Source organism: Erythrolamprus reginae, chromosome 2, assembly GCF_031021105.1.
Source record: "Erythrolamprus reginae isolate rEryReg1 chromosome 2, rEryReg1.hap1, whole genome shotgun sequence".
In the NCBI taxonomy this organism is placed as follows: domain Eukaryota; kingdom Metazoa; phylum Chordata; class Lepidosauria; order Squamata; family Dipsadidae; genus Erythrolamprus; species Erythrolamprus reginae.
In genome coordinates, this window is record NC_091951.1 from 203523136 (window position 1) to 203537610 (window position 14475).

Below are 14475 nucleotides of genomic sequence, written 5' to 3' on the forward strand. Positions count from 1 at the left end.
AGATTAGTTTTACTGCCTTTTCATTGTTTCTGGTATCTGTTGTTTCTGTACAAGCGCAGTCAGTTGGGGCTTTGTAACTTGGAAACTCTTTATTTCAACTTTATAACTTTGCTGCTTCCTAATTTAGAGGAGCAGCCTCTTCATCAGAACTTCCCAGTAGCTCTTTCAAAATGTTGACTGTGGTTTTAGAAATTATGTTTTCATCCCCTCCCATCGCTAATTGTGTTAAAAGTGTCTGTTTCAAGTTGAAATTTCATTTCTTGCATCCCCCCACTTCCAACAAAAGTTTGATTCTACAGTGGTACCTCTACTTAAGAACTTAATTCGTTCCATGACCAGGTTCTTAAGTAGAAAGGTTTGTAAGAAGAAGCCATTTTCCCCATAGGAATCAATGTAAAAGCAAATAATGCCCTGCTTCCTCCCAGGAGATTCCTAGAGAGGCCCCATGGAGGCTTCTCCCTGCCTTTTCCAGTTCCAGTTTTGGAGAATGGTTCTTGAGAAGAAGCAGAAAAATCTTGAACACCCGGTTCTTATCTAGAAAAGTTCATAAGTAGATACGTTCTTAGGTAGAGATATCTTTGTATTTATATTTTGTGAAGTTGATCTTTCTCCTGCCCCCATGTAAATGCCCTAATGATACAGGATAAACAGATGGCCCTGGGGGCTAGGCCACAACAAGTAGGATATTCTAGTTAATGCGACGTTTCCAAGTAATAAAGCCCCAATGAAATAAGAATCTGAGGCTCAAACTTCCTAAAAGTTCCATTTTATTAGAGATGTCATATTGGCACATTTGGGAAAACCCGAATTTGAAGGTTTCCAGGTTTTCCCCACCCAAATGAAAGTTCAAGTCCCTGCTCAGCACCCACATGTCCATCAAATGGCCCAATTAGACACTGTCCCAATTGGGGATGCCTCTTAGTCATCAGTCATCCAGGTGCCAGGGCAAGATTTCCTTGACCCTCTCAGAAAGGAATGTTATTTTGACTATATATCTCCCTTGCTCCATATAATCGCCACTTCCATTTTCCCACAGTAGAAAATGTGGGAGGCCTGAAGGCCCAGTGTAAAAGATGGCTTCTAGGCCTGACAATGGCGCCATGGAATTATTTTTGTCCCATTTCTCTCATTTCGTCCCTTTAATTTTGAAAAACAAAGTAGCACAGGTTATAAACTCTTGTCACACATGCCAGAGATTAATAAGATACCCCTGGAAGAGAGATGCGATAATCATCACTACTGAATGGCCTTGATGAGGCAAAACTAGGTGATAGAAACCCAGAAAATTTCCTGGGACAGTAAATGGAGTTCTCTAACCTTGTACCCTCTGCCCTTCTATAGTTCACTTAGAAACTCACCCACAAAGAGGAGGGTGAAGATGATAATGAGCTGGTACACAGCATGGCCCAAAATATTCTTCATCATGGTCCGGGATATGAGGGGTTTGTTGCGTCCATAGGGCCTGCGCATCAGCAGGGCCTCAGTTGGAGGCTCGGTGGCAAGTGCCAAGGAAGCAAATGTATCCATAATGAGGTTGACCCACAGCATCTGTACTGCCTTGAGAGGAGAATCCTTTAGGAGAAATTGAGAAGGGAAATTGTAACATCTCCAGGAAGTGAAGGAAACATGTACCCATCCACCTCTAGGCACACTAAGCATACTCTACCCACCTTAAGATATGCATGGACTTTGCTTAGAAATGAGCAAACGTTCTTGTAACACAATCAGTACTACTCAAAGCTGGTACTTGGGGCATATTAGGTGAATGTCATCAATATATGGATCTATGTATCACCACAAGGGGCATTTCCAGGCAGAAGATCTCAAGGGAGATTGAGGCCTTGTGGGAGAGCAGCCATGGTACTCTATGGTAATCAAAATTCAGACGGTATCTGGTAGCAGCTTTGTTAGGCAAAAAAGCTGCTATCAGAATACTTTTGAATTTCAGTTTGGGGCTGGTGCTTCAACTAAGAGCTGAGCTTATGAGTAGCTGCCTCAAAATCAAAAGGAGGAGGAAATGGAGAAGGAGAAGGAATCCATCAAGAATGAAAGGACAAAACAAGACAAGTCTTGCTTTCCTGAATTTACCTGTTGATGGACAGCTCCAAAGACTCGTCCTTGTGCTCCACCATTTTTATTCTTTTATTTTAAACTGGATTGAATAGTCCTTTAAATAGAAGATGACAGTGAACAGAGTACTGTATTGTACAGTTTGGGAGCAACTTGCAAGGTACAATTGAGAGTTAGGGAGAAAGTTAACTCTTTCACTTGTGATATCTCTTGCCTGTTATTTCTCTCTGGAAATCTCTGCAGTATTGTGAAAATTAACAAGGAGTTGGGGACCAAGTACAGTATCTGCCTTGAACTAAGTCACTCTGACTCTACTCTGGAGATCTGTGAGATATACTGATACCAGAGTATAAATAATTGGGTTAGATTAGTCAGAACCACGACCTGGCGTGCAGACTTCAAATGTCTATTGATTCAAACTGCTTTTCACAGCCTCATAAGGATCTGGTCTGTAATAATCTGGATTAAAAGAGTGATCCAGTACAACAATAATGCAAACGAGAATGTATTTACTTCAATAATTGCAGCATGTTTCTTTCATGGAAGTAATAAGCAGATTCTTTCCATTTTTAATGGGAAGAACAGGAGGATTGGGTGCAGCCCCTATCGTTGTTAGCACAATCCTTGTGCTCCTTTCCTTGGGTGGTAGAGCAGAAGGACTAAGGATGCTTGGTGAGGGTGGCAGGGGAAGGGCAGGGAGAAGAAGGAAGCTACTTAGATATGTCAATGAAGATTTAATAGCCCAGGCACAGAGGTATCTAGAAGGCTGAATCATGGCAACCAGACCAAAATTTGTTAATCTGAAACGTTTTGCTTACCATCCAGAAAACTTCATCAGTCAAAAAATAAAAAAAAATTAGTTAGGTAGGGATTTTTAATTTTTTTAAAATTTTGACTGATGAAGCTTCCTGGATGGGAAGGGAAACGTCTCAGACTAACAAATGTTGGTTCGGTTGCCATGATTCTACCTTTTAGATGGCTACTTAGAGTGTGGCAGATGATCGGGAAGAGCGGCCAACCCACCCACTATTAATATTGAGGGCTGCTGGAGCTCATTCTGCTCATTTTAATATAGCATAATTTTTCATCATTTTAAAAAAGAATGCTTTATAGTCAGATTAATAGTTTACATTTACAGATGTTCATCTAATTATTTTTACACACACACATACAAACAAACACACACTTGTCTTTTCGGGAATGAAAAGGTGATAAGCGCATTTAGTACAGAGATTAAAATTATGAGAGGTACTACTAACTGGGAGGTAAGTGGGTAATCCTGGGAGTTCTGGGAGTTGAAGTCCACAAGTCTTAAAGTTGCCAAGGTTGGAGACCCCTGCTCCAGAGGACACTGTATGAATGTCTGTATGTGTGTGTTATGTATGTATGTATGTATGTATGTATGTATGTATGTATGTATATACACACACAGAGCAAAATCTTACACATGACGGATGGTATCTTTCAAAAGTCATTTTCCATTCTGTTAAATACATATCAAAATGTTAAGAATTGTCTGAGCTCAGTGCCTTCCAGATGTATTAGAACTACATGCTGGTTGGTGTCAAGTTCCTGGTTTCTGATTAACCCCAAATTAATTTTCTCTCCAAGCTTGATTCTCACAGTCTCTTTGGTAAGATGCGCTGAGATGAAATGGACAGTGTTGGAAGCATTCCGGTAATTCAACTATTTCCCAACATCCAACCACTTTATAGCCCAATAGATATTATGGAAAGAGACAGTTTGATGTGGTGGTTAACACACCAGGCTGGAGCATAAATTCTAGACCTGCCCTAGGTACAAATCTGGCTGGGTGATCTTAGGTCAGTCCACTCACTCTTGTCTCTTAAGAAGGTGACAAGGCCAAGCTACTTGTGAAAATCTTATCAAGAAAACAGCAGGGACTTATCCAGGCTTTCACCAGGAATCAACACTGTTTTGAAAACAAATACATTCATTCTCTCTCCCTCTCCTTCTTCCTCTCTCTCTCTCCCTCTCCCCGCCCTCTCTCTCTCAGCTACATATTTTCACTGATAAGGAAGGAGTTGGGAGATGCCTCTTTCTGAAGGCTTATTCTAGGGACAGAATTCTGGGATTTGCCACACACCTGGACCGATACTCCATTGGAGAAAGCTATGACCAGTGCAGGAAATTTAGGAATCAAATATCTTGAAAAAAAATTCTGCTTTACTGCCTGTATAGTCATGATAATGTTGGAAGGTCTCATCCATCTGCCCTCACCATCTGTTTGTTTAAAATGTGTTAAAATTTAAATTTATTAACAGGGAACAAATGATAATACAGTGGAGTATGTATACAGGCAAAATATAAATAGCCTTATTTAATTAAATTATTTAGAATTCTGGACATGGGTAGTAGACAATCATTATGTCTGTGTTTAAACCAGATGAAATACTTTTAAAAATCATCTTGTATTTCATCATTATCTTGTATTTCATCATACAGTACTACCATCTTTTAAATTTGGATTTGCTATTAGAGTAATTTTCTAACATCTCTGTCATCTTATAGTTATTCAGATCCTTTCCTGATTTCTAGGAACTTGCTACTATCTGTCTCATTGCAACCAAGAGGATAATTATTAATTCTTTAGGTTTCAAAATGTTTCTTGGATTACTAAAAAGCAAAGACTCTACATTCTATAAGTTCAATTTAGGATATAGTATATAGGTACTTGTGCTCAGTTTACGACCACAATTGAGCCCAAAATTTCTGTTGCTAAGTGAATCATTTGTTAAGTGAATTTTGCATTATATTTTGACCTTGCTTGCCACAGTTGTTAAGTTAATCACTGCAATTATTAAGTTAGTAACACAGTTCTTAAAAGAATCTAGCTTCTCTATTTCACTTTGCTCGTCAGAAGGCCCCAAATGTGATCACATGACCACTGGCCACTGAAACTGTCATAAATATAGATCAAGCATCTGATTTTTGATCATGTGACCAAGGGTCATACATATAAAAAACTTTTTTCAGTTCCGTTATTACTTTGAACAGTCACCAAACAAATTGTTGTAAGTCAAGGACTAAGTGTATCCTATTTCTTTCTATTTTCTACAGCATATTTTGCCCTCATCATCTGAGACCCCATAGAGGGCAACCTGAAGGGGATGTGTTAAGGTTTTTTTTTAATTTTCCAAGGCTTTCTTTTCAGTTTTATTAGCATTTTAAATAGGTTTTATAAATTGCCCTGGAAGTAGTATTGAAGGGTAGAATGGAAAGAAAATGGAATAAATACAAAAAAAAATAGAGTCAAGCTTCATCCTAGGTCTAATGAAAGAAGGGAATGATGAAGCCATTTTAAAAAATCCTTTGCATCTGTGCTTTAAAATCCACGAGGGTTATTTGACTCTATACTGTTTTGTATTCCTCAACCCAGTATGTAATCTTTAAATGGACTGACCCAATAAACACACATTAATTGAAGCTGAAGCATGTTTGACTGTAGGTGTAGCCTAAATTATTTTAGGTTTAGATGATCAGGGGACTGGAGGCTAAAACATATGAAGAATGGTTGCGGGAACTGGGTATGTCTAGTTTAATGAAAAGAAGGACTAGGGGAGACATGATAGCAGTGTTCCAATATCTCAGGGGCTGCCAGAAAGAAGGGGGAGTCAAACTATTCTCCAAAACACCTGAGGGCAGGACAAAAAGCAATCTGTGGACACTAATCAAGGAGAGAAGCCACTTAGAACTGAAGAGAAATTTCCTGACAGTTAGAACAATTGATCCATGGAACAGCTTGCCTCCAGAAGTTGTGAATGCTCCAATACTGGAAGTTTTAAAGAAGATATTGGATAATCATTGGTCTGAAGTGGTGTAGGGTTTCCTGCCCAATCAGGGGGTTGAACTAGAAGACCTCCAAGGTCCCTTCCAACCCTGTTATTATTATTATTAAATTTAAAGAAAAAAATCCATTTAAAAAAGAGTGAGAAGTAGCTGGCTTTTATGTGCCTGCATGCATATTTGTTAGCTAGAAATGCTTTACTCAAAATTATCATTTGCAGAAAATGACAGATTGTGTGGGAGCAACCCTCCCCTCCACCTAATAATGCCACGTATCTATCACCAGTTGTGTGGCTTGAACCAAGACCTGGTCAGATCTTGGGACAATTTTAAGCTAACTTCATTGTCCATTGACTGTTGTTCAGGCCGTGTATGGTCCTTGACATCAGGGAATTTTACCATAGAGCAATGTTTCTTAACCTTAGCAATATTAGGGTGGGTGGATTTCAACTCCCAGAATTTTCCCAGCAAGCTTACCAGAATGTGGATCACAAATGTGGATCACATATTTGGCCCCCAGCCAAATATGAGAATGTAGTTTTACTATGTAAATGAAGACACAATCATCCAGGTCAAAAACAAAATGTTAAATCATGGCAACAGGGCCAAAGTTTCTTAAACTGAGACGTTTTTGTTACTCATCCAAGTAACTTCTTCAGTCAAAAGGTAAAAAATTAGGTTAGGCAGAGGTCAGAGAGTTGTTGGAATGTACTAACTCTTGCCATATCAACTACAAGGGTTTCTCCATGAAATGTGTTCCATGAAATGTATTGTGTTCTCATTAATTGGAACACTCCAAGATGATGTTGCACAGAAGAATACTAAAACCTGTTCTCTATCATCCCAGAGGGAAGATTAATGGATCATTTAAATTACACAAAGGGAAATTTCAACTGAAGAATTGGAAAGACTTCTTAGCAGTAAGAGAAATTCAGTGGTGAAACTAATTACTCAGGGAGGCAATGGGACTTGCATTGAACAGCCCTCGGTTGGGAATCTTTTTGCATTCTTGCGTGGATATGGATTTGTTGGCTTAGTGCCTCTTTCTAAATTTACGGTTCTAAATATGTTATCATGATTTGATGAAGGATTACCTCTCCTTCTCTTAATCTCTCTCATCTTTGAATATTCATTTTCTATACAGTCATCTAAGACACACACTCACATACTTTTCCACCTGGGATGTGAGAAACAGCTGGAACAGATCATTCCATTGTGTATCCCCATTGTGTATTTTCCCAATTTCTAGACCGTCCAGGCCTCCATCTTCCATTTACTGCTCCACTTTGCAACGCAGCCCACCTGGGTGATGCAGGCCCCGGTGAAGGCTACGATGACGGCCACCACATTGACAGTGAGCTGGAACTGCAGGAATTTGGAGATGCTGTCGTAAACATTGCGACCCCACATCACCGCCTTGACGATGCTGGAGAAATTGTCATCAGTCAGGATGATGTCAGAGGCCTCTTTCGCCACATCGGTGCCTGCTATGCCCTGAGGATGACACAAAAGTAGAGTGTTGGTGCATTCTTCTTTTCGCGATGGGCAACTCCCCCTCCCTGTTCTCATAAGGACTCTAATGATGCCAGCAGTTGTGTGTTCTAATAGTATTTTCAGTGATCCAATTCATCCACTGCTAACCCTATGCCAATTAAAAACCGTGCATTTATTTAGGTTTACTTATTGATTTGCTGTATGGTTGTAGACTGGAAATCTACATTATAACGTAACAATATTCCTGAAAGCAATAAAACCAGGACAGAAATCATAATAGAATCAAACTCTATTAGCTAGCATGTTGATCAAAATCTATTATTTCCTTGACAGAGCTCAAACCCAGTTCCTCCTAACAGTAAATGGGGAGAAAATGGCAATGTTCCTGGAGATTTCACTAGAGACTGTTTGTTTAATTAAAACACTTGCAATCTCTGATTAGGACCAGCCCAAGCATTGGCTAAGTAGTGGGATAAATTAAGTCTGCACACTAGGTCAGGTATAAAGGGCAAATCAATGAAACATGTACAAGTGCCTTAACCTCCATCACTCAACACATGGGTAGGCATTCTTAATAAGTGATCTTGCCAATGTGAACTCCCTTTTAACTAGAAACAACAACATTTTTCCCCAAACGCCATCACTTTGCTAAACAAACAATTCCCTCGCCACTATCGAACTATTTACTAAGTCTGCACTACTATTACTATTAGTTTTTTCTCATCATTCCTATCACCCACCTCCTCCCACTTATGACTGTATGATGGTAACATGTTGCTTGTATCCTTAAGATTTTTATTAATATTGTTTCCTGATTGCTTACTTGACTCCTATGACAATCATTCAGTGTTGCACCTCATGGTTCTTTACAAATGTATTTTCCTTTATGTACACTGAGAGCATATGCAACAAAGACAAATTCCTTGTGTGTCCAATCACATTTGGCCAATAAAGAATTCTATTCTGTTCTGTTCAATTCTATTCTAATGAGGACTAGGGACAGGATGACCACAATGTTTAGAGGTCAAAGTCTCTAGAGTTGTGGTAGAAAGGTTTTGACTTGTTTTGTACATCTAAATCAAATACTGTCTGCTGAAATTTGGGCAGAGCTTTTTCTGGACCAAGATGTGTGGGTTGAGACAGCGTGACATATTATTATTGGTTGTATACTCCTTCCCTTCAAGAAGACAGCTAGGTTTGATTGGTCCTATAAAATATACCTGCTAGAGATTTCCCACAGGTGTTGCTGGGTATCCCTCATTCTTCTCCCCACCCACTAGTCGTTCCCTTTTCTCTCCTCTGCTCTCTCTCTACCAACATCACCTCTTATTTAGGAGAAATAAATAAATAAAATAAAATAAATACTTCATTGTCATTGTATGTATATACACAGTATATCCATGCAACGAAATAAGCACCAGCTCCTGATTTATTTGCTGCATTTCTTTCCTTACGTTCTCCAGTAAACACTGTAGGAGGAGAACCATGTTAATCTATGGTAGCCAAAATTTAAAAAGTTTGGTAGCACCTTTTCCAACTAAGACACTTTATTAAAAAGCATAGGTTTTTGTGAACTATTTCATCAGAAGTGTGGAGTGGTTAAATAGATGCAGCATTTAAATTGGGGTGGTGCTTCTTTTCCTTCCTCCCCCTCAATTTAAGTACTACATCAGTTTAGCTACTCCATTATTCTGATGAAGTGAACTATCATTTACGAAAGCTGATTTTTAAAAAATGTGTTAGCTGGAAAAGATGCTACCAGAGTTAGAATCACACATTAAAGAAAAAAAAGAGAGATAAAACTGCATTGTATTCTACAAAGCTAAGAAAGATAATTAGCTAGCCAACCAGCCAGCCAGGAAAACTTGAATAAGAAGAGAAACAGAATCTTTGATACAAATACAGAGTCATGCATACACACACATTTGAATGCATCAAGAACAAGGAACCCAATTCTGTATTCTAGAATAGCAACTCCAAAATGACTCTGGGTGATTTGCAGTTTTAAAATAATGCATAATATAAAAGAAAAACAAGAAACCCTAGACCAGTGATGGCGAACCTTTTTTTTTTTTCTTGGGTGCCAAAAGGGTGCACACATTCACAAGATAATGCCATACAGGCAGGCCTCACTGAAACCTTTGGACTTCTGGTAGGCCCATTGGGTTATTTTTTGCCTTCCCCATACTTCAGGCTTTCTTGAAACATATGGACGGTGAAAAATGGCCCAACGGGACTACTGGAAGTTCATTTCTGAAGTTCCGGTAGGCCTGTTGGGTCTGATTTTCACCATCCACAGGCTCTGGAGGCTTTCCTGAAGCCTGGGGAGGGCAAAAACGGCCTCCCACTGCTGTCCACATGAAAACCATGTGTGCTGGAGCTGACATAGGGCAACACCTCACGTATCCTCAGATATGGCTCTGAGTGCCACCTGTGGGATGCGTGCCATAGTTTTGCCATCACGGGCCTAGACAAAACCACACACGTAACCAAAGAATGCCAGGGATTCCACAAACTCTCTAATCCCAAATCTAGGAAGAGAATCAGGTTGTTAGAAATTTATAGAACATTTAAAGGTGGGATCCACATGTACTTATGGGGTTATGATGTCCCAAAGGGAAAGCACCACAACAGAGAAGGCATACGTTTTAAATCCCACAAAATGATAACATTTAACTGAAAGAACTGGAACACATTCACTCTGTCCAATTGTTCCAGACAGGCAAGAAACTATCAGAGATAGCTGCTCACGCAAATAACCAGGCCTTGTCTCATGAAAGGGTTTATAGCTGATGTGCAACACTTGAATTGCAACTGGAAACCAGCTGGTAACCAATGCAGCTCCTTAAAGTAGTGATGATACAGAGGTGTAATGGAGGCACCCATTTCTACTTGCACCACTGCATTTTGGACTAGTTAGGCTTCAGGAAACCCATGTAGAGTTCATTGCAATAGTTCAATTGCAAGGTGACCAGAAAGGCTACAACTCCATGAGAACAGGCCCCCCTCAAATTGTCCAATACTCTTGGATGGTGAGGTGTAACACCAAGCAAGACTTAAGATGAAATCAACTCAGCCTTAGTCATTCACTCTTGTCAGGGTTGAGTCTGTTCCTCCCCATCCAGAGCTGAATGCCTCTAGATACAGGGCCACTACATTGGCAGCGTCAACTGCACCACTCAAGTTGAGATGTACAATTGGGTATGAATCAGCATAGCGATGATAACACTGTTATTAGTTAATTACTAAAATAGAGTTCTGTTCTATCTTAGTGATAATACTGAACCCTGAACTGACATATTAATACCACTCTATAATGCCCTAGTCTGACCACATCTAGAGTACTGCATTCAATTTTGGTCACTCCACTACAAAAAGGACATTGAAACTCTACAGAAAGTACAGAAAATAGCAACTATAATGATAAGGGGACTGGAAACCAAGACATATGAAGAGATGTTGCTGGAACTGGGCATGGATAGTTTAGCAAAAAGGGGGGCCAGAGGGGACATAATAGCAGTATGCAGATATTTGAGGGGTTGCCACAGAGAAGAGGGGGTCACACTATTTTCCAGGGCACCAGAGGGCCAGACCAGGAGCAATGGATGGAAACTGACCAAGGAGAGATTCAACCTGGAAATAAGGAAGAACTTTCTGACAGTGAGAGTGATCAACCAGTGGAACAGCCTGCCAGCAGAGGTTGTGAACGCCCCATCACTTGACACATTCAAAAGAAAATTAGACTGCCATCTGGTTGGGGTGGTGTAGGGTTTCCTACTTGAGCAGGGGGTTGGACTTGATGACCTGCAAGGTCCCCTTCAATTCCAATCAATCAATCAATCAATCAATCAATCAACCAACCAACCAACCAACTAACCAGACTTCACCAATGGTTTCATGTAGATGTTAAAGAGAAGGGATAAGATGGTTGAACCTTGAGGCACCCCATAGGTGAGAGCTGCAGATATGACTTCCCCACTCTTAGCAATAATTAGGAATGACCACTGAGAAAGGAAGGGAGCAACTGTAGCACAGTGCCTCCCACTCCCAACCTGCACAGCCAGTCCAGAAGAATGCCATGGTTGATGGTATTAAAAGTGCTAAGAGATCAGCATTCACAGCATCTATAAGTATAGTCCCCTCCTAACGTATCTACCCCTGCCTTCCCTCTCATCTCCTCTCCTCCAATTCTCCATTCCCTTTGTTCCAAGTGCTCTGCAGCTACAAGGCATCTGAATCTCAAGGGCAATGTTTACAGTTGCTAGCCAGCTGTATTATAATTACAAAACTTCTCTTGTTTATCAATACCATACTTTTACAAAGTATGACATACAAGCTTTGTTTCAACAATTGCCAGGAAAACACTTCAAAAATGTTTTTCATAGTCCCCCACCTGAAATATTTCCATGTCACCTTTTCTTCCCAATCAGACATGTTTTGTATTATTGAATTGTAAATTCAAACAATTCTGCAAAGGGAAGAAAACACCCATTGGCATTTTAGAGAATTTCTAGTCACTAAAGAAATCAAGACCAAATCAGCACAAAAAAGTATGCAAGCTTTTGAATTTCCCAGAACATTTTTATCGGGCTAAGCGATATGAGAAAAAGAGGTGGAGAAGAAGGAACTGCTTGGCAGCTACACAAATTCTCCATCATTCATCTTATGATCTCCTCAGGGCTTAATTTCCTGGAGCCTATTTATCAAGTGAAAAGGTACAATTGTTCAGTGGACTGGAAAATAAAGTGTATCAAACTATTCCACCTCCCCAAAGAACAATCACACAGCAAACTTCATAATATATACTTTACTATACGGCCTTAGGCATGAAAGCTGGCTAGGTGACTTTAGGCTAGTCATATTCTCTCAGCCCAAGTCCACCATAGGGTTGCCCTGGTGGAGTAAATAGGGGCAGGAAGGAGTTGTATGCATATTTGCCACCTTGAGGCACTTATAACGGTGGCATTAATAAAACTAATAAAAATTAAAGTTATTCCTGGCATTTTTACCAGGAATTCTTTTTCATGTACAAAATATACTGAACCCTATTTAAAGAGGTTCTTCTAAAGGCCAGGAAAATAAACTAGGTTACAAGTATTGCTGGCCTTTGTCACAATATTTTCCACTGATAATTTCAATTTCACGTTTAAAAAAAATCCCCAACAAAAATAAATGTCTGCTAAAATCCTCGGAGAAGGGCGGCATACAAATCTAATAAATAAATAAAATTCCAATCTTGACCCCTTCTAAAATACTATCATCACCCCACTTTCATAAAAGGGGAAGAAATAGTGTCATCATTGTTATTTTGGTATACCAGTTTGTGACCAGGTGTTCAGAAGATTTCTATGTGTTTAGTGCTGACCTTGATAGGAGTGAGTTATAAATATATAACAACCAAAAAATAAGTCCTATTTCTCATATTTCTCAGTCAGCAGGCTTTTTGGAATCTTAAACAAACAAACAAACAAACAAACAAACAAACAAACAAACAAACAAACATGTTTCTACCTTTTTAGCTTAGAGATTTCAATCAGGATTCCTAGAACTTACATGATGGTATCACAGCATCAATGTATAGTCAACAGGCCATGATAACATAAAGCGAAATCAGAATGAGGAATCAAGGTGACCAGATGTTGAGGTTTTGTTGTTTTATACAAATGAGGCAACTGTTTTCAACCCAACCCTAACTGAAGCTACCCTAAAGCATTGTTAGCATACACTGTACAAAATTGTGATGCAGCCAGTCTTACTTTACTTTAAGGCTACCTTAACAGAATCTTGCAAGCTTCAATTCTCCTGCAATCTCCATTATCCCACTTTCTACAAATAAATAATTAAATGCATACATACATACATACATACATACATACATACATACATACATACATACATACATACATACTTTATTTTCATTGTATGTATATACACAGTATACCCATGCAATGAAATTCGTGTGACGCCAAAGACCAAACTCAACCTACATAACAATCCAAAAGAACATGCTCAACCTGCCACAATTTCCCACCTGAACCATCCAACCATCCAATATCATTAATCAACCAATGAAAAAAAGACCAAAAAGACCTCAGAGAGCATTGGAATCTTGTCAATTATAAACATATTTATCACTGGAATCTTGTCAATTATAAACATAGTTGTCGAAGTGTGGAACTCATTACCGGACCCCATAGTGTCATCCCCAAACCCCCAACAATTTACCCTTAGATTATCTATGGTTGACTTATCCAGATTCCTAAGAGGTCAGTAAGGGGCGAGTACAAGTGCACTAGAGTGCCTTCCGTCCCCTGTCCTATTGCTCTCCTATATCTCCTATACCTTTCTTCTATTCCTATATCTCTTCTTCTATTCTTTCATTGATATGTTCTATTACTATATCTTCTTTTCTATTCTTTCTTAGATATATTTTACTATGAGTATCTCCTCTATAACCCTCATCATGTATTTTACTATATACATACATAGTAAAATACATGATGAGGGTCACATGGATTTAATTGCATGGGTATACTTAGGAATCTGGATTGTCCAATACACAATGACGGTTTTAGTGGGTATATATTACATTATATATTATATCAAAATATTACACGGGGCAAAACCCGAACTCAGAACAATCTACACACACACACACACACACACACATATCCACTAAAACCCTCATTGTGTATTGGACAAAACAAATAAAAATAATAAAAATAAATAAATATTCACTCAGCACTCACAGGTAAAGTGGTAATTTGGAACTACATAAAACCATATTGACCATAAATATACACAGATATCAACAACTTTATATCCAATGAAGTAGGTATGTAATTCTATGCATATTTACCTCAGACTAAGCTCAATTGAAATGAGCAGTCGTGCTCATTTTGCATTGAATTGGTTCAATTGATAACATATTCTGACTAAAAAAAACAAACCAACCTAAAGTTCGTCAGCTCTTTGAAATAAATCTTTAGGGTTTTAAGCTAGATTTCTAAGTAATTTGCCAAGGATCCAGTTTGAAGTAGAAATCCCACGCAAGAAAGGAAACATCTAATCAGCACTTGTTCTGTTTATTCCTTTGACTTCCTG

The 14475-nt window shown here is 39.1% G+C and overlaps 1 protein-coding gene across 2 annotated transcripts in view; it reads right to left on the reverse strand.

Moving 5' to 3' along the window:
- ATP2B3 (ATPase plasma membrane Ca2+ transporting 3) overlaps positions 1 to 14475 on the reverse strand; it is a 103379-nt gene that overhangs the window by 33208 nt on the left and 55696 nt on the right. For both annotated transcript variants that reach the window (XM_070741363.1, XM_070741362.1), the window contains 2 exons: positions 7180 to 7371; positions 1359 to 1572 (listed from right to left, as the gene is read on the reverse strand). In XM_070741363.1, the coding sequence (XP_070597464.1) occupies positions 1359 to 1572; positions 7180 to 7371 (406 nt within the window). The remainder of the gene's footprint in view (positions 1 to 1358; positions 1573 to 7179; positions 7372 to 14475) is intronic.